This window comes from Talpa europaea (assembly GCF_964194135.1).
Source record: "Talpa europaea genome assembly, chromosome: 2".
Lineage (NCBI taxonomy): Eukaryota > Metazoa > Chordata > Mammalia > Eulipotyphla > Talpidae > Talpa > Talpa europaea.
This window is the reverse complement of record NC_140068.1, coordinates 144,222,202-144,245,449: the sequence shown is the minus strand read 5'-3', so window position 1 is coordinate 144,245,449 and position 23,248 is coordinate 144,222,202. Positions and strand designations below refer to the sequence as shown.

The 23,248-nt window shown below is 39.8% G+C and overlaps 1 protein-coding gene across 1 annotated transcript in view; it reads right to left on the bottom strand.

The window, feature by feature from the left end:
• Positions 1-918: 918 nt before the first annotated feature.
• The window catches only part of DCDC2 (doublecortin domain containing 2), a gene marked incomplete at both ends in the record, with an annotated part of 167,226 nt that continues 144,896 nt past the window's right edge, over positions 919-23,248 (bottom strand). Inside the window, 2 exons of the mRNA XM_084259528.1 lie at positions 919-1,017; positions 4,184-4,486. Coding sequence (XP_084115654.1) covers positions 919-1,017; positions 4,184-4,486 — 402 coding nt within the window. The remainder of the gene's footprint in view (positions 1,018-4,183; positions 4,487-23,248) is intronic.

The following is a 23,248-nucleotide window of genomic DNA, read 5'->3' as shown; positions in this document are numbered from 1 at the left end:
TTCTTTCTATTACACTACCTGTTTGGTAAAAAGAAAAACTGGAGATAATTCAATTTTTGGAATAGTCAGTACTGAGTTCTCTAATATAACAGCACAAGGAAAAAGAAAGGGATATTGTTGATAAAGGTAAAATGGATTGGTGAAAATCCACAGGACACCAGACTTGCAAACCCACCAACCAGGCTCAGTAATGACATTGGCTGTTTCCTTGTGATACTTTCCTCAGTGAGTGTCACTAAAGCCATAAGAAGAAGCTCCGAAGCACTTGACAGACAATATCAATCACCAGTACAGTGAGCGGATGCTTCCTCTTTCCAAAATGAATAACTTGTGCTGTCTTTTTAATTTGTTTAAGGTAAATTTTGGTAAGAAGGAAGACAGAAAGGATTGTCAACAAGTCCTGGAAACATCTCAAACTCTTGCCATCTCCAAATTATCTCTGAAACTAAGATGCAAAATTTTATTCAAGAGTTTATTGCTTAAAAAAAAAATAGTACATGCTTTCCTATCATCATGTCTTTAAAATCCTATGCTTTCTTCAATAAGTTCTTTTAAATAAACTGCCATTTAATTCATTTCTAGAGTTATAAGAAAGGATATAATAGGAACAATCCTATTATTTTTCATCCTTTACAAAGAGAAGTAGCCAACTGGCTCCCAGTGCAAATTCCCCTCCTTGCCTCTTACTTAATTTTTCTAAATTACACTTTAAAACATATCCCACAACAAGCAGTCTCCTTTAGTAGCTATTCAGAATTACCTAGTCTTTCTATTAAGGCCTCTAATTTTACAATTCAATAGGTAGTGTCACCCCATTGTCACATTATGTTTAGCAGTAACTATATACTTAATATTCAAGTATTATAGCCCTTCATTTTTCTTATCATCAATATACTCTCTCTTTAAAAATCATATATGCTACAACGCAGAGTCCTTGTTTTGTTCGTTGTTATCATTTTCTTGGGGGCTGGTGATTTTCACTTCTGGTCTTGGTGGTCTTTGAGAGTCTGAATCAGCCTGGAGGAAAATGGATCAAAACAAAGATATTAAGCTCTTTCGCTTACAAAGGCAACCAAAATTTAATCATATCAATATTCCACTAGAGACTGTTTCTTGGGTTCCGTTTGATTTGCACTCCATCGATACCCAGTGGACGCACGTTTCTTAGTGCTTTAGTTGTACATAAGCCTATCCTGGGACCATAATCCACTGTGTGCTTTCAAGGCCACAGACTCACTTTTTGAGCTGCGGGCTTTATTATCCTTGATTTTTTTTTCAAACTTATTTACCACTGAGCATTTCTTTTCAACAGCTTATTTATACTTTCCATTTTAGCATTTTCAGACAAAAGGGAAGAGACACATGCAGTCAAGTCACATTAACCCATCCCATAACAGACGCTCTCCTGTTTGTTTTTGACTCGAATTCACAATTTTTGTGTGTGTGATTTGATACCAACTACCACCATGTATCACTTAGCTAAGAGCAGGACAAAAAAACAAAGCACAGAGGCAGCATTTCTCCAACAGAGATAATTGTCCCTGTCCCCTGGGACTTCTCATATGTTATTAATACACTGTCTCATTTACAATTTGTCTTGCCCCACTTGACTGAAAACTATGGGAGATTTGAATTAGTTGTTTTTCAAATTCTGTTCCACGGCCCCCACAAAGTCCACAGGGTGAGAGGCAACAGGACTAGCTCTAGGTCTCCCCCTACTGGCCACAATTTATGCTCTAAAAATGAAACGTAGAGATAGGTCGGTCGATAGGTAGGTAGGTAGGTAGGCAGGCAGGCAGGCAGGCAGTTAGACAGATAGATAGATAGATAGATAGATAGATAGATAGATAGATAGATAGATAGATAGATAGATAGATAGATAGATAGATAGATAGATAGATAGATAATTACTAGGACTATTATTTCACATGGTTTTGTCATAAAATGTCTGACATAGTATCTTGAATATAGTACAAACTCATTAAATGTCTGTTGGTCGTTGTGCATTTGTCATATAATTCCTGCTGTTTTCCTACAATCATATTACATTTTGCCCAAGGACTGTTATAAGGAACAAAATGTTACATGGAAAACTATATTTTTAGTCATTTTTATAAGGAAAGGGCCCTTCTGCAAAAGGTAACTTAATATCTCATCTATTACTCATATAGATCTGGTTTTTCATCTATTTGGCACCTGTAAAGTGTACCTATTCTATTACTTTGGGGCAAATGGAAATAAAATATATTATCATTATAAGAGAGGTGAGCTGAAGAAGAGAAAATATCTCTTCTAGGTAACTGTTCTATTTTAGGATTTGTACCATCTTTAAAATCCCAAACTAGTCCCATATTGAGCACCTGTTCACTTGGACTCCCAAGAATTTAGATTGTCCTCAATAGATTGCATGAACAACTGTACTTCAAAGCACATAACCTTAATTCTGACTGATGTCCAACTCCTATGACAGGCTTATTTTTAAGATGTGTACATGGAAGGGGAAAGGCAGCCAATCTATTTATGTCCATAAAATCTGATAAGGTGATAATATTGGATTAAACTACATCACTAGGAAAATTCTCACCTGGATCTTACTACCTAGCTCCCACCTAGAATTTATACCGATTTCAAGCTGTAAATGTTCAGCAAAGGAAGGCTACCTCACCAAAGAGCTTTGGAAAGTTTCCCTATAGTTGCCACATAGGTGACACTCAGGACACTTCTAATTTCTTGTGTTTCCCATAAGTTTTCATGTTTTTCCCAAAAGGACATTTTGTTTGCCTTGAGAAATTTTTTTTTTTTTGCCTTCCTTGAGAAATTCACTTTGCTTCTTTATTAAGTAAAAGGGAATCATGTAACTGACTGCATTCTTTTTTTTTTTTTAATTTCAGCTACAAACAACTTCAGGATATGAATGTTAGCTAAAATTTAAATAACTATGTAGAACTACAAATGGGGAATCTCTTATTTAACAGGACTGTGATTATCTCATCTTGAGAAAAGAGGCATTTTGAGAGTCTCCAATTAAATGTTAAAAATGCAAATTTTTAAACATTTTTAACTGTATGGAGGATTGCAAATAATGTACTAGTCATTGAAACCTGGCCCCAAGAACATTTTATATCTTGCCATTACTAAACTTGGTTTCTCTAAGTAAAAAAAAAAAAAAAAAAAAAAAACCAGATAAGTCAATAATAAATAATCATGAAGACCCCAGCATCACTGTGGGTGTCAGGAGTAAATGGGCCAACAACCATTTCAGAGCCTATACCCTAGAGGCAGGTGGGCCCCGACCTGATGAACAGACAGGAGGAAAGGCATATGGGGGTGATGAGAATGCTGGGGAGCACATCTTGCCTCTTCATACTCTGAGACTCAGTATGAACCTGGCAGCAGCTGCCTCACATTCACCAGCATGTAACTTACTCAATCCCATGGAACTTGATGTGTCCTAGGGGAAAATACCAGGATAAGTTGAGGCTATCCTGCTCCAGGGCTAGTGGTAGGAAAACAGGCCAGGAAGGAGGCCTCAGCACATATTTCTTTATTCTTTCTCTTTATTAGGTCTCTCTGTATAATAAATAAAACTGTATATTATTGAATGCCAGGTGTACCAAATCCAAATTAAACCAAGCAAAGTGGACTAAACACACTAAACTTTAATATTTCTAGAGAGCAAGGACCATAACAGAGATAATGTTCCTTGTAAAATATCTAGCTATAACTAGTCTGGATATTTTTTCCTGGTTTGTATCTTCCCTGGTGTTATTTGTATTTGTTGTTTATATTTCTCTCTGTGTTGTTATATATGTTCTTAGGAACCTTTGTAAATTTTTTCTAGAATAAGGAAGGGGAGGGAAGGTAGAAGGGGGAAAGGAAGGAAGGATTGAAGGATGGATGGTTGGATGGATGGATGGATGGATGGATGGTTGGATGGATGGATGGTTGGATGGATGGATGGATGACAGAACAGACTTATAGTCTACCAGAGAGGTGGATGATAGCATTTGTTAACTGACTGAAATACCATAGTCAAATAAACACTATTGAATCCTTTTCTAATCAATCACAAGTGGTTTCAGTGCAAGTCCTGGGTGCTTGAACAATTCCCTAAGTGTGTGCTCACGCACACATGCATGTATATAGGCTCACACATTCATGCATGCAAAAGCAATAGAAATACCTCATCTTGCCCACTGGCAGCTTCTTGAGAGTTTTTTTCCTCGTTTACTGCCTCTTGAACCTCATTATTAACCTGATCCAGTTCCTCGCCATTTTCTTCATTGGTGCCTCCATTGACAAGAGCAGGGCCTGCCTGCTCCTCGCTGTGCTCAGTGGTCTCCTCAGCTTGCTCGGGAGCATCTGTAGTGTCCTCACCTTCTTTCTCTTCAACTTCCCCATTCATCCCTGAGAAGTCTTCTTTCTCTTTGACATCCTTCTTCTCTTTCTCTCCGTCTTCTTCTTCAACTACTATTTCTGCTGGCCTCTGGTGGATCAAAAGGGAAAATGGATAAAAGTAGGAAGGATAGCAGAGATTTTCCATTGCGTATTACAATGATGTTGTAATTATTTTATTACAGTCAAGTAAAACTTCTTATCTGGGATAACCTTTACTCAAGACTTACCATGTGTCACTCTTCACAAGTATTTCCCCATTTCATCTTCACAACAATCCTGTGAGGTTGGTATTATCCCCATTTTATAGGGTGAGAAAACTAAGATCCAGAGAGACTAAGTGTCTAGCCCATTATCCCACTGTTGATAGGTAGAAGAGCCAGAATTAGAATCAAGCACCTGAATCTAGAATCAATGCTCTCACTCCCATGGCAGTCAGAAAACCAAAGTCAGGCTCTTTGGTCAATGCCTTTTAGAACACCAGGGCCAGAGGAGAAGGTTAAAAAAAAAAAAGTTTTTGTGGAGCAGTTATCCTCACAGCTAGGGACTGGTATATATTTATATCACTAATTACAAAAAGGACAATGGCAAAGGCACCAAATGTGAACCCAAGTTTCTGAAATAAGCTGTGGACCGCTTTCCAGGTGACACCAAAAAGAGTAAACAAAATGTATTTTTCTAAAGACAAAATTTGATTGTCAGGCAGATCCAAGGCCAAGAAACTCTTGGTTATTTCTATAATAATAATAAATGCTCAAGTATTTTATACATTCTAGTTAGATATTTTTACAAGTCTGCTTTTGAAAGCTGATTTTTTAAATAAATTTTATTTTTATATTCCCCATACAATTGCAAGCCCCTTATTTTGACCCCAATCCCTCCCCTCCCCGTACCCCACCCCCCATAGAGTGTCTCTGGTTCATAGTTTTTGGTTGATTTTGATTTTCACTTTCTTATAGTTATTCTTTTTCCTAGTCTCTTATTTAAGTTTTCTAGATTCCTGCTATGAGTGAGACCATCTGGTATTTTTTTTCTTTCTGCCTTATTTCGCTGAGCATGATCCCTTCCAGCTCCATCCATGTTGCTGCAAATTGCATGTGTTTATCCTTTTTGAATGCTCAGTAATATTCCATGGTGTATATGTACCACATCTTCTTGATCCAGTCATCTATTTTTGGGCATTTGGGTTGTTTCCAAAGCTTAGCTATTGTAAACAGCCTATAAACATAGGGGTGCAGGTGCCCTTTGGAATTGATGTTTCTGTGTCCTTTGGGTAAATAATTTAAAAAGAGAGGAGGAAGCCGAGTTCCAGAGCTGAGACTTTGGAGAGAGAATGGCCTGGTTTCAAGTCCTGACAAGGGACTCGCTCACTATCATACACTCTGTGAGTTTCAGATGCCCTGCTTGTAAAATGGGAAAATAATAAAACTACCTGGGGGTTAAATTAGTAATATATAGAATCTGGTATAATATCTGGCATATCAGGGACCTTAAAAGGAAAACAAACAAACATTAAACTCCATTCCCATTTGTTATGATAGATTCTTTCCTGAAGCAATCATATTTCTTCATTGCCCCCTACAAAATAATAGAATTGTTTTTAAGGATAAGATAGAAATCACACAGAATTCTATGTTCTGTGATAGGATCCCAGACCTGCCTCTTCTTTCCTGACACTTAAAAGGCCACTCTTTCCTCCCAAATCTGTAAAATGTAGTTTGAGATGGCAGGAAATTCCCTTCCAGTTCTGAAAGTCTATTTCCTCCCAATGCCCAGCCACTTGTTATGGGACAGGTAAAGCTCTCCCTATGAAAGCTAACATAACATTCTCAGGTTGGAAAGTAAAGGAGGAAGCAAATGAAGGAAAGAAAGCTAAAAGTTCAGGGTAAAAATTCCATATATTACTTTGAAGCAAAAAGAGGTGGAACCATGAATTCTTATATTCTGTCAAAAGCAATCTCCAAACTGATTACATGATATCCAAGATGCACTTTGAAAAATGAAGCGGGAAATAATGTTGTTCTGAAGATATTCCAGAAACCACAGTGCATGTCATCATGCATAAATAAATAATGGTATAGTGAGGTTGAGTCTTTCAAGAGTTCATTTCAGTGCTCACTGCCAAACAGCATAGAGCCATAGCAATCCCTAAGCCTGCTGATCAGGGTGAGGCCATTAGGAAGGCAGAATAATGAACAGAAACTTGGGGGGACAAGGGACAGAGAATAGATCTGCCAGATGGTACTAGAAGGACAAACAAAAGATTTGTGAAATGTAACCCACAGTGTTTGGTTTTATTTCTAGTTTTTATGTATAAGAACAAAATGAATGAACATGAGAAAAGTCTCCAGTTTCCAGGGGAGTAAACAGTATGACTTTCTGCACAGCCTTGTCCCACCATCTCTCCAAAGAGAAAATGCCAAAGCTTTAAGGCAGATACAGGTGAAGTAATGGACAGAGTAGTACATCTCGAGGAAAAGGGTGGGCATTGTCATTATGAAAACAGAACAGAGGAAATGTGCTGGGTCAGTGGTGACACTTATACATGCCTGATGAGCAAGAGCTTCTAGAGAGAAAACGCTAAGAGAGGAGGGGGCCAGCAGGGGGCGCTAGACTAAGGCGCCGACTCAGAGAAACACTGTAGGTGGTCCCAACTAACATGTCAGAAGAGGCCAGGAAAAGATGGTCTAAGGGTGCTGAGGCAGCAAGTTCCCTTCCTGGTTACCTGGAAGAATTTGGGGAGATATTGTGAGACCCCACAAGACACCTGGGAGGTTCTCAGTCACCATGACTTGAGCTGTAGGCATAGAGTCCCCACTGGTGTGAGGATACTCTAGGTCCTCAGCCTTCAGACACTACAGTGCCTGACATGGAAGAACTCAGAGCAGAAACAACCACATCATAACGAGCTGGCAGGAGAGAAGCAGCAAGTACATGTGTCAGGAAAAAGACACCTCAAGGTGTCCACGGCAAGGTGTGGTGGTGTGGTGGTCTACGGCAAGGTGGTCAAGGTGTGGTGGTCTACGGCAACATGGTGGATGCACACGTTGTGGTCACCAAGACTAAAGCACCTCGGCAATGGTGTTTGGGGGTGGCTGGTGACAGAGGAGAGGCCCCTGTGCTAAGCATCATCATCTGTACCAGATGTCCCCCTCCCACTTATAAGTTCTTTCCTGTAACTCTTAGGCTGACCCCATGAAGGACACATCTTATGCCCATTGTACAAATAAGGAAAAAGAGAAATCACTCCAAACTTTTTTCCCCTCATCATCAATTTTTAATGTTTACATTGTAAGGCCTTATTTAAAATATATAACCATGAATCTTCATATGTGTGATAATTTGGGATCTTTTTTTTTTGGTAACTATTTTTTATTAAGGACAGTGGTTTACAACACTGTGTATGATTTAGAGGAATAGGGCTCATGCCTACTTAGATAAATATTACTATACCAAATCCACCACCAAGTCACCCATAATCCTCTACCATCATCCATCATTGGGCCTCCTCTTCACCTTTGTTCCCACCCTTTTAGAAGCTTCAATTCTAGAGTCACATTTCCAGGATTTGTTTTGGCTTAGATTTGCTGGCTCCTTTATTTTGTTTTCTCTATACCCAACATATGAATGAAATCATCTCATTTTGTCTTTCTCCTTCTGAGTTAATTCACTAAGTATTATCCCCTCCAGTTTTGTCACAAATGGCAAGATTCTACTTTTTATAGCTGAGTAGTATTCCATTGTGTACATATGCCACCTCTTCACGACTCGTCTGTCACTGAGCATGTTTAACATCACACAGTGGGTAGGAAATAGGGCTAGAACCTAAGGTCATCTTGTCCCAAAATCCTGATAGTCTTCCTTAAAGAAATAACACTGAGGTCACTACTTCACCTAGAAGCTATGGCAAGCATACTCAGCATAGTCAATGGCCAGTCGATATCACATCTGCTGTAGGCAATGTTATTTTTGCTGTTTAAATAATTACCGACCTGAGAACAAAACATCTTTGAATTTTTATGGCAGACCTTTGGTGTGATCAATGGAGGGAATATAATAAATATTGTTAGGCAGAATATCGGAAACAGTACACAATCAACATCCAGAATATTATAGCACTAAGTGTCAATAAAAACTGATTTCTTTTAAAATTTTGTCTGAGAATTGGATAATTACATATCACTCTCAAATTATTGTCATCATAGGCTAAACTCCTATTCAGAGCAACTTTTGAGGTTTGGTTTTAAAGTCATGTAGCATTTCTTAATACAAATTTAATAACACTACAAGAGAAAATTCATAATTTAATCCTTTAGGAGGCTAGATAATTTCCTCACCTCTTTAAGAATATATTACAAGCACATACTAAATGCTGTTAAGTGGGGAAAAGCCTGTTTCCTTTACTGACATCTGAAATCATACCTAAAAGTTACAAAATGATCATTTGTTGAATTTTAGATTTCTATTTGTCATCTGTTTCTTTACTCTCAATTGCTAAACACATACACATTTTTTTCTCCTTTAATGCAAAGAGTTGGTGAAATACCGTAATCCCTTTTTGTTTAAAGATTTATTTATTTATGCATACAAGAACTGGAGCATAGGCCAGAGATGCAGGGGGCAAGAGGACTCACCAGAGACAGAGCGGGGAACAGAACAGGCAGACTGACTGAAATACACTGCTGAGGGGAGCAGCGGGCAAGACAGGAGAGGTCTGCTGCACCATGTGGGTTGCTCCCTGGCTGGCCGGGAATCGAACCCATGCTGCAGAGGCTGTGGACAGCTCATAGGTTGCATCTTAACCCCTTGCACCTCCTAGGAGACCCCCTACTAGGAGACCCCCTAGTACCTTTTTGAGGAAGGAGATACCCAGCCCTAAATTCAGGTTCTGTTCTCTTCAACATTTATTACCAATGTTACTAACAAGCAGTGTTATGCTTTCATCCCATTATCTCTATTACACTTCCCAGCCCAGTGATTTCAGTAGTCATCAGATGAAGCCACATCTGGTTAGCTCAACTTTAAGAAATACAAGATTATGGGACTGAAATACCAATTTGCTCAATTTAAATAAGACAGTAACATTAGTTAAAAGGCTTATAATCCTCTATAATATCCTGAATGTAGAACAAAATTTATTATTACTGCAATTCAGGGCAAAAAAAAAAAAAATGCTGCTATGACAGATCTGTAATGAATAAATGAAAAGCAATGCGCCTTTTGGTGTAATCTCCTTTGAAGCAGGCATTAAATTATTAAAGATGTTTCCAGTGTATACATCAATCAAATCATCCCCAGAAGGAACACTGGGTTTTACACCCATACACACGTGCATAGATAAAATCTATAGCATGATGAAGGCCTGCAAGGGAGCCAAGGAGGCACTCTTCTTACAAGAAGGTCTGGGATCAAGATGGGAGGGAGATATTCTTTAGGATAAAAGGAAACACGAAACATGAGAGACTAAGTGAGCAAGTTGCAGCCCTTAATCCTCTCTCCCCCTTTCTCTTGCTACAGAAAAACTATCAGAGAAGAATCTGAGACCCCTCATAGAACTCAAAACTCACATTCAGCCCTGACAGTGAGACTCTCAGGAAGCAGAATTTACACAGGCAAATGGGATTCTCAGGAGGTCACAGGCACAGCCACAGCTCTGTCCTCGCAACGCCAGCACAACTCTGGCTCAGGAATTACACCTTGAGCTGGCCACAAAGCCAGACACGAAAGGTCACATGCTGTATGAGTTCATTTGAATGAAGCATTCAAGACAGGCCTTAAGAGACAGAAAGCAGGGCCTCCCTGGTGGTGCAGGTGGTTGAGCACAGTGCTGTGAAGCTGTCCACAGCCTCTGTAGTGCCAGTTCGATCCCTGCCAGCCTCAGAGCAACCCACATGGCGAGCAGACCTCTCCTGTCTCACCTGCTGCTCCCCTCAGCAGTGTATTTCGTCAGTCTGCCTGTTCTGTTCCCCGCTGTGTCTCTGGTGAACCCTCTCACCCTCCCGCGCATCTGGCCTGTACCCTGGTTCTTGTATAAATAAAATAAATCTTAAAAGAGAGAGAGAGAGTGAGAAAGCAGATTTGAGGTTGTCAGGGCTGGGAGAGGGGAGACTGGAGAGCAGCTCTTTAATAGGTATGAGATTTCCTTTTGGGGTAATGAAAATGTCTCGGAACTAGACAGAGATGGTGGTTGCACAAAGCAGAGAATGTGTCAGAGGCCTGGTAGCCATCAGTTCCTCTTCCTTGTCCTGTTCATCCCTTCTGCGTTCCTGTTTCTTTTCTTGCAGACAAAAACTACAGAAATCTAGACCAGACCGGCTGAGACCAAGATGGAGGTAGATGTAAGACAAGGGTCAAGCCACAGCCTCATCACCAGGGTAAAAATAAAAAGCACACCCACCAGCATTGTAACAGATCCAGTCAAGACCAAACTTGACACAAGAAGGGGAGTGAAGGCAGTACCTGGAAATCCCTGCCTAATTCTCTGAAATCCTGCTCACACAGCCCCTCTGTCTCTCCCTCTCTTTAATCCCTGCTTCTCCTCAGTTCAGGGAGGTGACCTTCGACACAGCTGCCTGCCCCTATCCTCAGGGTTCCTGATTAAACCTGATTTCCTCCCACCAACTCTTGACTCTGGAATTTGGCTTATGAGGAGCAAGTAGCCAGACCAGACTCCTAGAACAAGTGTACTAAAATGGCAAAAGATTGTACATTTTTATACTTGACCTTAGCCAAAAGGCCCAGAAGCAATTGATACCACATTTTTAAATGGTTAGTTTTGAGGTTTTTTTCAATGCTATGAGAATCTTACTTTGAATTTTTTTTTTTTTTAAAGCGCAATTTACCATAACTATTGACCACCAGGCAGAGCTATGAGGCCAGGGGTCTATCTGTTACGACACCCACGGAATGCACAACATCACCAAGTGGCCAACCTCTGATTATTTCCATTTCTCCTATATTCTAACTCTTGACAGCCACCTCCCTCATCTCAGGCACCAAAAGCTTCCCTTTGCAAAGTACCTGGTGGTTCTTGGTAGGAGGTAGAAGACAGTGTTGAATGAACAAGGAAGCCAAACGAATGAACTAACAAATTGAACTGAAAATAGCTGCTTGCTTAGAATTAGAATACATATAGAATTGAGCCCACCAGAGGGGGAGGGTAGGATTTGGAGACAGGGGAAATGAAACCAAATGATGGAGTATTATGGGTGCTTGGGTGCTGGATGTGGCGTGATAACATACATCTAAAGAGGTGTGAGGGCCTCCCCAGTGGCGCAGCGGTTGAGCGCTGGGTTGAGAAGCTGCCCGCAGCCTCTGCAGCGCCAGTTGGATCCCCGGCTGCTCCCCGGCCACAGGAGGAGGGTCCCACATGGCGCACAGACCTCTCCTGCCGCCCGCTGCTCCCCTCAGCAGTGTACTTCGGTCCTTCTGCCTGCTCTGCTCCCCGCTCTGGCTCCGGTGAATTCTCTCACCCTCCCGCGCTTCTGACTGTACCCAGTGCTTGTATAAATAAATAAATAAATAAATAAATAAATAAATAAATAAATAAATAAATAAATAAATAAATAGATCTTAAAAATAAATAAAAAAATAAAGAGGTGTGAACCTGTACCCCTAAATCATACATAGTGATGTCAACCAAAATTGTCAGTAAAAGTGAAGTTTTTTCATTAAAGACTGAAAGTGCTAGAAAATACTAGATAACCACATTATATTTCAGGAGGTTCCCTTTCTCCCCCCACCCCCCACCAAAAAAAAAAAAAAGAAGAATTTTGCAGCTATTTAACTTTCATTGTTAACTGTTAATGGGTAACTCATTTAGCAAGGACTGTCCCATGCCCTGTGGACCAGGTTCCACTCCCTCCTCCAGGATCCTTACAAAGATCCTGACACGGTTACACTTTAGATAGAGAAAAGTAGACACAGCAGCCAAGAGGAAGGCGATGGGAAGCAAGGATACCAAAGGAAGTTAAGAGTGAGAAGTAGGGCCTCCCCTGTGGCGCAGCGGTTGAGCACTGGGCTGCGAAGCTGCCCGCAGCCTCTGCAGCACCAGTTCAATCCCCGGCTGCCAGCGAGGGTCCCACATGGCACTCAGACCTCTCCTGCCCTGCCCACTGCTCCCCTCAGCAGTGTATTTCGTCAGTCTGCCTGTTCTGTTCCCTGCTCTGGCTCTGGTGAATTCTCTCACCCTCCCGCGCTTCTGACTGTACTCAGTGCTTGTATAAATAAATAAATACATCTTTAAAAAAAAAAAAAGTGAGAAGTAACAAATTCAGCTTGGAGGAGGAGGAAGAAAGGCTTCTATTTCCTGAGCGCATTTACAGGAAAGGGATGCAGCACTCTGCACAAGCTTCGCCCATTCCTCCCCACAAGAAGCTGCCTCCATATTTGAGGGATATCACTGAGGATCCCAGGCTTTCCTGGAAAAGTCAACTGGCAATGTAAAATAGAGGTTGTGCAGGACAAGCACTCCTGGGTCTGGAAAGGCAGCCTTACTCCGGAAGTCTTGCAACAGTGTGATATCCATAGAAAGGAGAGGGTCCAGCTTCTCTGCTCCACCCAAGGAAGGAGCTAAAAAAGCTAAAAAAAGCTAAAAAAGACTTGGGACTTGCTCTTTTCCTTTCAGACTTGCCTGGCCCCTTCTGCCCCTTTCCTATGGTTCCCTTCCAGAAGGTGCCTTAGACTTGTGGCAGGCTTTGTGTCCCCACTTTGGGTCAATCCTGTTTGGCTGGGCATTGACCCATGAAGAGATGGGTAATTTCGAGTGTTTCATGGGGAAACTAACTATATTCTTTGTCTTCTCTCCTCTATTGGACACTAATTGTATTAAAGTTCTTTTTTATTGAAGGTTTTATACACTAAGAGTATATTTTGTCTTTATGCGGAGGATGGCAGAACCCATTTAGAGCACACAGATTTGGGGGTCCTGGAGTGACCCTCATTCTGCCTGGTAACAGTTTCAGGCCAGCGAATTCAGAGTCCCCTTTGGAATTTGAGGATGATAATAACAAATTCAAAGGTTTGAGTAAGTATGAAATGAGAATATACACATAAAACACCATTGCAAACTGAACAAGATAGAGATGTAGAGAGATATATATTAGACATGTATTTTTCTCACCCTATTTGTCTTACCATTGAATAGAAGGAGTTGAGAAGTTGTATTATAGTACAGGACTTGTACTGACGACACTGTATTCTAACGTTTTCTAGTGTGTTGTGTATTCTTATAGCAATATCCCTTCTAAAGCCCATGAAAACAACCAAACCAAAAAAAAAAAAAAAAAATGGTATTAGAACACTTAGCACTTCCATTGCCCTTATCAGTTAAGACAGTTAAAAGACAGGCTGGTATTCAATTTCTGGCTCAGGGAGACTCTAAGGTGTGATTGACATTTACTAATCATCTTTGCTCTGTTATGTTCCTTCTTTTCTCCTGCGTTCCCTGGCATGCATTTTCCAAAACAAATTTATCAACTAGAAGCTTTTTTTGTTTGTTTCTAAACTGCTACCTGGATGACTTCATATGCACTTGGGTACCACATGACTTTGTCTTCAGTTGGAATGATAAGTTGGCAGAAGCCAGTTAAGAACATGGTAACACCAGACATTTAGGGGGTAAATTATGCTTCTCAAAGCACTATCACATATTTGTTCCCCATTTCATCTTCTCAAGTGGTAGCCAAGACTATCCCAATTGTATAGAGTTGGAATGGAGGAAAAGGTCCTAAAGAAAAGCCAAGAAATCTGCAGGCATTACAGGAGCAGTATCATCTGAATCATAAAAAGATTCAGCTATCATCTGAATCATAAAAAGAAAAAAAAAAAAAAAAGGTTCCAGTGGAAGGACTGGTTCAGGCAGTTTGTAAACTGGTCACCACAGCAACCAGGAACCACAATAAGTCTCACCCCTCACATATGACTAATGGACTAATGGGGCAAAGGGACCGGCTAAGCCATGCTGGTCCTTAATTCTGCTTCTTGCTTCTCTGTGCATCACTGGTCAGCTTTCTCGTAGATTTTAAAAGCTGGCTCTGTTCCCTGAATATTAGCCTTTTGACTATTAGGCAGCATTATTATCAGAGACAGACCCCATTTTTTCACCAGACATTTGGGGATGAATTATGTCTCCTCAAATTTATATGTTGAAGCCCTAAAATCCCAATACCTCTGAAAGTGCTTACATTTGGAGGTAAGACTTTGAAAGAGCTAACTGCGTTACAAGGAGATTCTTAGGATACGTCCTAATGGAAAAATTCTGGTCATTTTATGACAGGAGGAGATTAAGATACAGAAATGGGGCCTTCCATGGTGGCGCAGCAGTTGAGCGCTGGGCTGAGAAGCTGCCCGCAGCCTCTGCGGCACTGGTTCTATTCCCTGCCAGCAGGTGAGGGTCCCACATGGTGCACAGACCTCTCCTGTCGCGCCTGCTGCTCCCCTCAGCAGTGTACTTCGTCAGTCTGCCTGTTCTGCTCCCCACTCTGGCTCTGGTGGATTCTCTCATCCTCCCACGCTTCTGACTGTACCCAGTGCTTGTATAAATAAATAAATAAATCTTTTTAAAAAAAAGATAGAGAAATGTACAAAATAAATACCATGTGAAAACCCAAGGAGAGAGGCCTCAGAAAACCAACCCTGAAGACTGATCTCAGATTTCTAGTCTCCAGAACCAGGCTGTGTTTGGTGCTTGGCTCAGGTAGCCCCAGCAAACTAATATACTCACTAACTACTACTTTCTCTCTTTGCCCCTTCCCACCCCCACACACATTCATATTCATATTCTTCCTTCTCCCTATTTCCTTAAAGAGCCTTTCATTACAAACTAGGGATACTATGCTCCTCGGGGCAGGATGAGGCATCTGAGGTCTGGTAGAAAGGCAGCCATTATGAGGAAGGACTGACTGGATGTGGCAGAGTAGGAAGGCCAAACCCAGCCTTGCCCCCACAGAAGTGTTGGAGGAGGAGCTGGGAGAAGGCATGTCCCCTGTGGAGGACACTGGGCTGCTCCTCCTGCAATGCACTGTTTATTATTCTTTCTGTTCTTTTACCCGGAATGCTCTTCCATCCCCTTCTCCATGAAGCCTTCCTGCTCCCTCAGGTGGCTGTTGCTCATTATCTGTGCCCTCAGAGTACCTGCCAAATTCCTTTAGCACACCCTGTTCACAGTGTGCTATTATTCTCTATTTGTGATGTGAAATGGTAAACATGATTTACTGCAGAATAGAAGCTTCAAATGATGGTTGGAATGATTATGATTTAATGAGAAAATATCAGCCTTTTCTTTATGGGGGCCTGCTGAAGGTTCCAGAAGCAAAGGCTCTTTCTTACTCATCTTTGTGTCCATCACTATTTTAACCACAATATTGTATATCTGGTTTTTAATTAAACACACATATGTCTCCTACGGTACAGGCCAGCATAATCTGTACCTCCAGGAAAATAGAATCATGATGACAAAGCTTGTGTTTGTCTAGGGTGCTCTCAAGACAGGGGCTATTATACTCCATGCACTTCATATGCATAATTGTATTTAAACTAACCACTTGATTATTTGAGGTAAATACTGTTATCTTAATTTGCAGATAAGGAAGTTAAAGCATTAAGGTAAATTTGTCCAAAATCTCAAGGACCACTAGATTATAATAACTATTTCCCCAGAACAACATCCCAAACTCAGCACAACATGAGCTATATACATTCAGTCCACTGTGTTCTAAGCCAGTGCTGCTCCATCACCAGGGGATATTGTTAAGTGCAGATCCTGACTCAGCAGTTCCAAGCCTTGCATTTCTAACAGTTCCCAGAGTACTGCTGAGGCTGCAGATTCCCAGATAATCCTCTGCAAGGTAAGGTTCTGAATGTCCTATAACACAATTGGGTCATAAATGCACCACTTCAAACACATTTTTGTGTAAATCAAAACCACAATGAGACAGTACCTCTCTCCTATGATAATGGCCTGCATGCATAAAAAAAAAAATAGGAAACACGTGTTTACCCAAGTGTGGAGAAAAAGGAACTCTCATTCACTGCTGGTGGGAATGTAATTTGGTGCTGCTTCTATGAAAAACAGGATGGAAATTCCTTTAAAAACTAAAACCAAGATGAAAATGCATACATTGTGCAATAATGAAAAATGATGTAAGAAATATATAAAATAAAATATTTTAATAAATAAATAAATAAACCTAAAAATGGAAATTCCATACAACCCAGCAATTCCATTCTTAGGTATTTATTCAAAGATTATGAAAGATATGCACTCCTATGTTCACAGTGTCATTACTTAGAATAGCCAAGAGATGGAAACAGTCTAAACGATCATTAACAGACAATTAGATAAAGGAGTGGTGATATTTATACTCAATGGAATACTACTCAGCTATTAAAAAGATGAAATTGTGCCCTTGTGACAATATAGATGGAACTTGAGGGAATTGTGCTATGTGAAATAAGTCAGGAAGTGAGAGGCAAAGACAGATGATTTCACTCATTTCTGGAAAATAAATAACCAAAGTAAACAACTGGCAAAACACAGTAAAAATAATTCTTAGACGGTGAAAAAACATGGTGGTTACCAGAAAGGAAGAGGGTGCAGGTGGGAGGAGAGAGTAGAGTGTCAATGTGATAATGTGAGGGTGTTAGAAGTTAGGTTGTTGATGAGTGATGCAGATATACATTTCAAGGTATGATGCTGCGCTTCTGAAATTATATAGTTTTACAAAAGAAAAGTAAAACAATGAAATTTGACTAAAAAGAAAGCACACCTCTAAATCATATTGTGTTGTAAACTGTTACCACAATTTAAAAAGTACAATTTTTAAAAGATAGAAAAGTAAAATAAATTTTCTAATGTCTTGAAATAATGCCTCTTTAAGTGAAGATTGCACTTCTATCCTTTAAAAAATATCAATTTTATTGGAAGCTAGGAGAAATAGGATTGACTGTTGACAGAATGATGCTTGGCCACAAAGACAGTTCTCCAAGATTTACTCTAATTACATCACCATGCCGCTTTAATTAAGAGTCCTGTTATGAAAAAAACACATCATTTATTTCAAAGGCAATAAATCAGGGAGATTTGTTTTACCTGTGCTTAAAGCCTTCTTCCTTGATATTTAAATCAAATCTAAGTCAACTAGTAACTAAAATTTTAAGAGAACCAATTTTCAGTAGAAATTGATTCTCGAAAGATCCATTCTGAAATTTCATTCCTGTGAATAAGTATATAATATTATATTCTGTGTAAAGCAAAACTCTTCTGTTTCATGAGAGTCAGAAGGAGCATTCCTTACACACTCTCCTCTATACTCACTCAGTGGATGCGCAAGTCAGATAATAGTGGTCACTGAAGTCATTTAGATGATTCTAACTTACATCCTCTCTGACAAGATCATTCAGAGCTCAGATAGGTTAACAGACACACTGCACACATATATATAGCTATACTTAATATGCACCCTTAAAATAGAAGGGTTTTTTCCAAAGAAAGTTGAGACACTTACCTTTAAAAAAAAAAGCATATCATTTATCATAAGCAATTGCTCTTAATATTTGTTATTAGGCAAGTTACACCAGATTTCCTCCTTAACATGACATAAGCATTGGCACTTCAAGTACATCTTGTCTGTGTTTACCTGCATGGGTATCTTACTACTGATATTGTAATAGACATTCTGAGAAAATGACTGACTTATATGGCAAAATGTTTGAACTGTCTGGTAGTTATGATCGTGGGCACATCAGGGGAACAGCTCAGAGGAAACCATAAGTATTCTGGCTTCTAGAGACTATGCATACAGTTACAAAGGTTAATTCAGGATTCCTGAGTGGTAAGAAGGAAGATGATGAAATATGGAAATCATATGGAAATAAGCCAAGAAATATCGAAAGCATCAACTACTCGGAAGGTATTTTCACAGACAGATGGGGCTACTCAAATGACTGCACGTTAAACTCACATCACCCCTTCCGACAGAAAGAGTAGCACCAAAAATTGGGAATGGGAAAGGCATCTAAATAGAGATGACAGCTAACGACCCACTCACATGAGACATAAATGTTGACTTCCCTTACATTTACATCAGCTTTCCCTGAGAAATGTATTTTAAAGTTTATGACCCTTGCTAGCAGAGATAACGGCACCAGTTAGAACTTTCTTATCAACATATCCTACCTAATCCCCCAGCCCACCTGGCAGGTCTCCCTCTCTAAAATAAACTAGACCTTAAGAGTAGAGTTCAGAACCCCCCAAAATGAAAAAAACCCCTTAGGGGCTCACAGGTCCATGCAACACTTGACACATTTAAAACTTGGGAAAGAATGAGGATTTGTTACAGGTTTGGGGCAGAAGGTGTTTCTGAGGATTTAATGGCAGAGTTCAGGCCATATGTTGAGAGTATAGAAGTTACCACCCTTGTTTTGATTTCTGTTCCCATGGCAACTAAAATCATCTCCAACCCAGGCTGAATGAGGTGTTTTGAAGTAATCAGTTTCAATTTTTCATGATAGCAAAGTACCGCTTCCTGTTTTCAGCTTTCACAGGCTTACTTTGACAGAGGCAAAAAGGTTCAGAAGTGGTTTGAAGTACAATGAACTACAAAAAGGGTGGTTATATTCACAAATGTGGCCCTGTCAGGGCACAAGTAAAAGGACGCTTTGACCAGCCACCTGGTGAAAGGTTGCCCACCCAGGCTATTCAACCTCTAAGAGTTCCTTCAACATCCACATGAGATGATATAAAAAACTGAAAATTTATATTTAGACAGCATGAGCATATTTAGTATCATTAGGAAAAAAAAATCCCCATTAAATTTTCGCACTTAGAAGTAAATGTTGATTTTTTTTTCTTTCACTTACTTCAGAAATCCCTGAAGGCTACATTTTAATGTTTAACACCACTTCCATCAATTAAACACAAATCTGCAAACACGATGTCTCAGAAAGCCTTGTTGATGATGCACAGGGAAATGAAGCCAGATCATTCTGATCTTAACTCTTCTGACTGTAGAAGCAAGCATGAATATGATTCACTAAAAGGATATGACTTGAAGGCCAAGAGTAGTCGAATGCTGCTCGCACACAATTCCTTTTCCGTTCATGGACAGCAGTGAAAGCCAAGTAGTCCTCTACACAGACAGAATATGCTGCTGTGGGTGGAATAATTGGAAATGCCTCATCTTCCTACTTCTCTCCTTGAAGTGCTTGAAGAGAACACCAAACTGGAAGAGAGGAACTCTGGGTGTCTTCGGAGGTGCCCCATCAATAGACTTCATCTTTGTGGGGAAATGCCATTCCCCAATGTGGGACTTCGATGTTTTAATGAAAAAATAAGCAGTTTATTAGACCAGCTTCCCTTCTGGTCCTAAATATTTTTATAGCTGTTATTTTAACAAATACATTTTAATGAAGTTGATTTAGGGTCTGGTCAGAGGAAGTGGCCTCCTTTATCTTTCTGCGTATTTCATTGCATATGAAAAAGTAATACAAATCGGCTCTTCATTTAGCTAGTTTCTCACAAAAGAGCTATAAGTGACTTCCAATTTTCCACAAGTAGCAGGTTGAGTGAGTGATGAAAGCACGGAGAACAAAACTATGTCGGGTGGGCATATCTGGATCTCAAACCACCTGATTCTGGTTTTAGACTCCAGGCTGCAGATTCTTTAAAATGGCATTATGTTCTATATGTGGAGCAATAGTCACAAACTCAAATGCCCCCCAGGAATACCATAAATATGTAGTTCAGGAAAAGCGTTACATAATAGGGAGTGTTGTGGCCTGCGGTGAACTGAAGAGTACGTGGCCTACCAAAGCGGTTCAGAAATTGTAATCCCTGTGCTGGAACAAAGAGATTCTTTCACAGAGGATTTGGTTACAGGCTGTCAGTTTACCTAGATCCCTTGTATAGATTTTATGAAGTCTATTTTTCCTGTAATGAATGGTGCAAAAGTGATTTCTATTAAACACAGCAGATTGAACAAATAGCTATTTTTTTTCTCTTAGCTCCCACCTAAGTTGTCAATAAAGGCAATTTAAAAAGGGATGAACCCATGTGGACACAGAAGATGGAAAAGGAAATAACAGATACAAAATTTGGGGAAGCAGCAAGACCAATGGATGTGGTACCAATAAGGAAGCTAAAATTTGAGCCTGCAGAAAAAGGAAGCCAAGAAGCAAGCCTTTCCATGCTGAAAATCTATAGAATGTTTGGGGATTGGAGACACCATCTGTCTTGGGAAGAAGGGGCATAGGTGTGACTCAAACAGTGAAGTGGTTTATAGTTTTTAAAAGAAACAGATGGACTGCCCTTCCCACCCTTAAAAAATACAGGAGGTTTAGTCTCTAGAGAAGAGGAAATGTAGGAAAGCTGGAATGTAGCATAACTGAGAGAAAGGCACTGTACTGAAATGAAGAAGAAATTGCTTTACTTAATGACAAGGTCACCAAACCCCTTTCCACAGTCAGATCTTAAAATGCTGACAGTTGAGCTTGCATTACCAGGGCAAGAGACTGAAAGACACCTCTCAAAGAAAACAGACCGACCTCAACAAATACCACCTACAGATACTGAAAATGGGAGGTCTGCCAATGAAATGGCCAAACCAAACCTCTACAGTAAACCAGCTCCCTATCCCCCAAATTGATGAACTCTGCTAATGTACATAGTTTTCTTAATGCCTTGTTCCAAAAACTAACCAGATAGTCATTGGAAGGCTCTAATAGAAAGACAGAGAAAAGAAAGAATCAAAGATGGTACAAGAAAATAAAGTTCAAAATAATGTGTTAAAACTTGAAAAGACCAGAGAAAATAATTCATCCATACTACAAGATGCTATAAAAAGGAACACAGATTATGAAAAAGCTCTTAGAGATTAAAAATATGATGACTAGGGCCTCCCCGGTGGCGCAGCGGTTGACCACTGGGTTGCGAAGCTGCCCTCAGGCTCTGCAGCGCCAGTTTGATCTCCGGCTGCTTCCCAGCCACCGGAGGAGGGTCCCCCATGGCGCGCAGACCTCTCCTGCCACCCTGCTCCCCTCAGCAGTGTACTTCGTCAGTCTGCCTGCTCTGCTCCCCACTCTGGCTCTGGTGAGTTCTCTCACCCTCTCACCCTCCAGTGCTTCTGACTGTACCCAGTGCTTATATAAATAAATAAACAAACAAACAAACAAATAAATAAATAAATCTTTTTAAAAAAATATGATGACTAGAAAAAAAATGATTGATGGAAGGTGAAAGTTGAGGCTTTTTTATTTTTTTAATTTTCAGAAAATAGACCAAAAAAATCCACAGAGATGAAAAGTAGAAGAGACAATTAGAGGTTCAGTCTAGGCAGCCCCACATCCAGATGTATGGAATTCCAGAAGAGAGTTAGAGAAAGGGAGAGAATGAGATTATCAAGGACATACTTCAATCATTTCTTCTAGAATTGAAATCAATTACCTCTGTGGAGGAGAGACCCAAGGAGGGAAGAAAAGGACAAGTGGTTGCTTTTTTTGTTATAATCTTTGTTAAACTGGTTGACTTTTTAGAATATTATATGTATCACTTTGATGTACAAGTGGGTTTTAAATAAATAAGTAGGTAGCTAAAGAAAATAATCACAATCTGTAATTTACAAAAATGCTTTCTTCACTGCTTAAGGATTCATGATGGAAAAACTCACCATTACTTTAAAAAAATGACCTTGATTTAGGGATGTCACTATAAGCAACCTTTTTTTTTTCTTTTTTCCTTTTTATTAATTTATTTTTTATTTTATATATTTTATATCATTTTTCATTTTTGTACAATGTATGCATTTTCATCTTGGTTATCATTCCTGTAAAATTCCCACCACCCTTGTTTTGATCCTACTCTCTTCTCCCCCAACCCCCGTAGTGTGTCTCTGGTTTATAGTTGCTTGTTGATTTTGATTTTTACTTTATTACAGTTAGTCTTTTTCCTGGTCCCTTATTTAGGTTTTCTAGATTCCTGCTATGAGTGAGACCACCCGGTATTTTTCTTTTTCTTTCTGGCTTATTTCGCTGAGCATGATCCCTTCCAGCTCCATCCATGTTGCTGCAAATGGCATGAGTTTATCTTTTTTGATTGCTGAGTAATATTCCATGGTCTATATGTACCACATCTTCTTGATCCAGTCATCTATTTTTGGGCATTTGGGTAGAGAAACCTACCTTAAGTCAGTGTAAACATGAGTATGGTTTTGTCATATGAAAACATGCTTTCCTCTTTCCTGATCCCTTAGCACAGGATAAACCCCTGGCTTATCCCGTTTAAGATAGAATTTGAAGCCCTGAAAATTCTCCACACATATGTTATTAAATTTGGTCTTTTTCTTCTACTGATCTGTCTAATACTAATTTGTCCACTCTCAGAAGAGGAGTGGTGCAAATTTTACCCACACCCAGCATCAGGCACTTGTTCTGTTGCTTGTGGGCTACCAGATTGACATGAGATGTGCATGTAAAAAAAAAAAAAAAAAACTCTGAAGAGTACCTTACTCTTATTAAATCTAAATTCTCCCCCAAAGAAAAGATATTTGTGCTAGCCTTACCCAAATACATTTAAAAAAAAAAGAATGGGACACTTGTCAGTCTCCCATGGATTTGGAAGTTAGTAATCCAAGATCACTAACTAGTCTTTAACTAATCAAAAGACTCTAGACTTGGGGCCAAGTTCAGACTTTTTTTTTTTTAATTTGTTTATTTTTTTATTATTTATTTTACATAGGTAACATGGGTTCATAAGACTATGTATATTATATAGGTATAGGCTTACAATTCATCAAATGTGTGTTACCACACCATGCCCAAAACACCAACTTTCTCCATCTTTACTCAGATACTTTGTGTG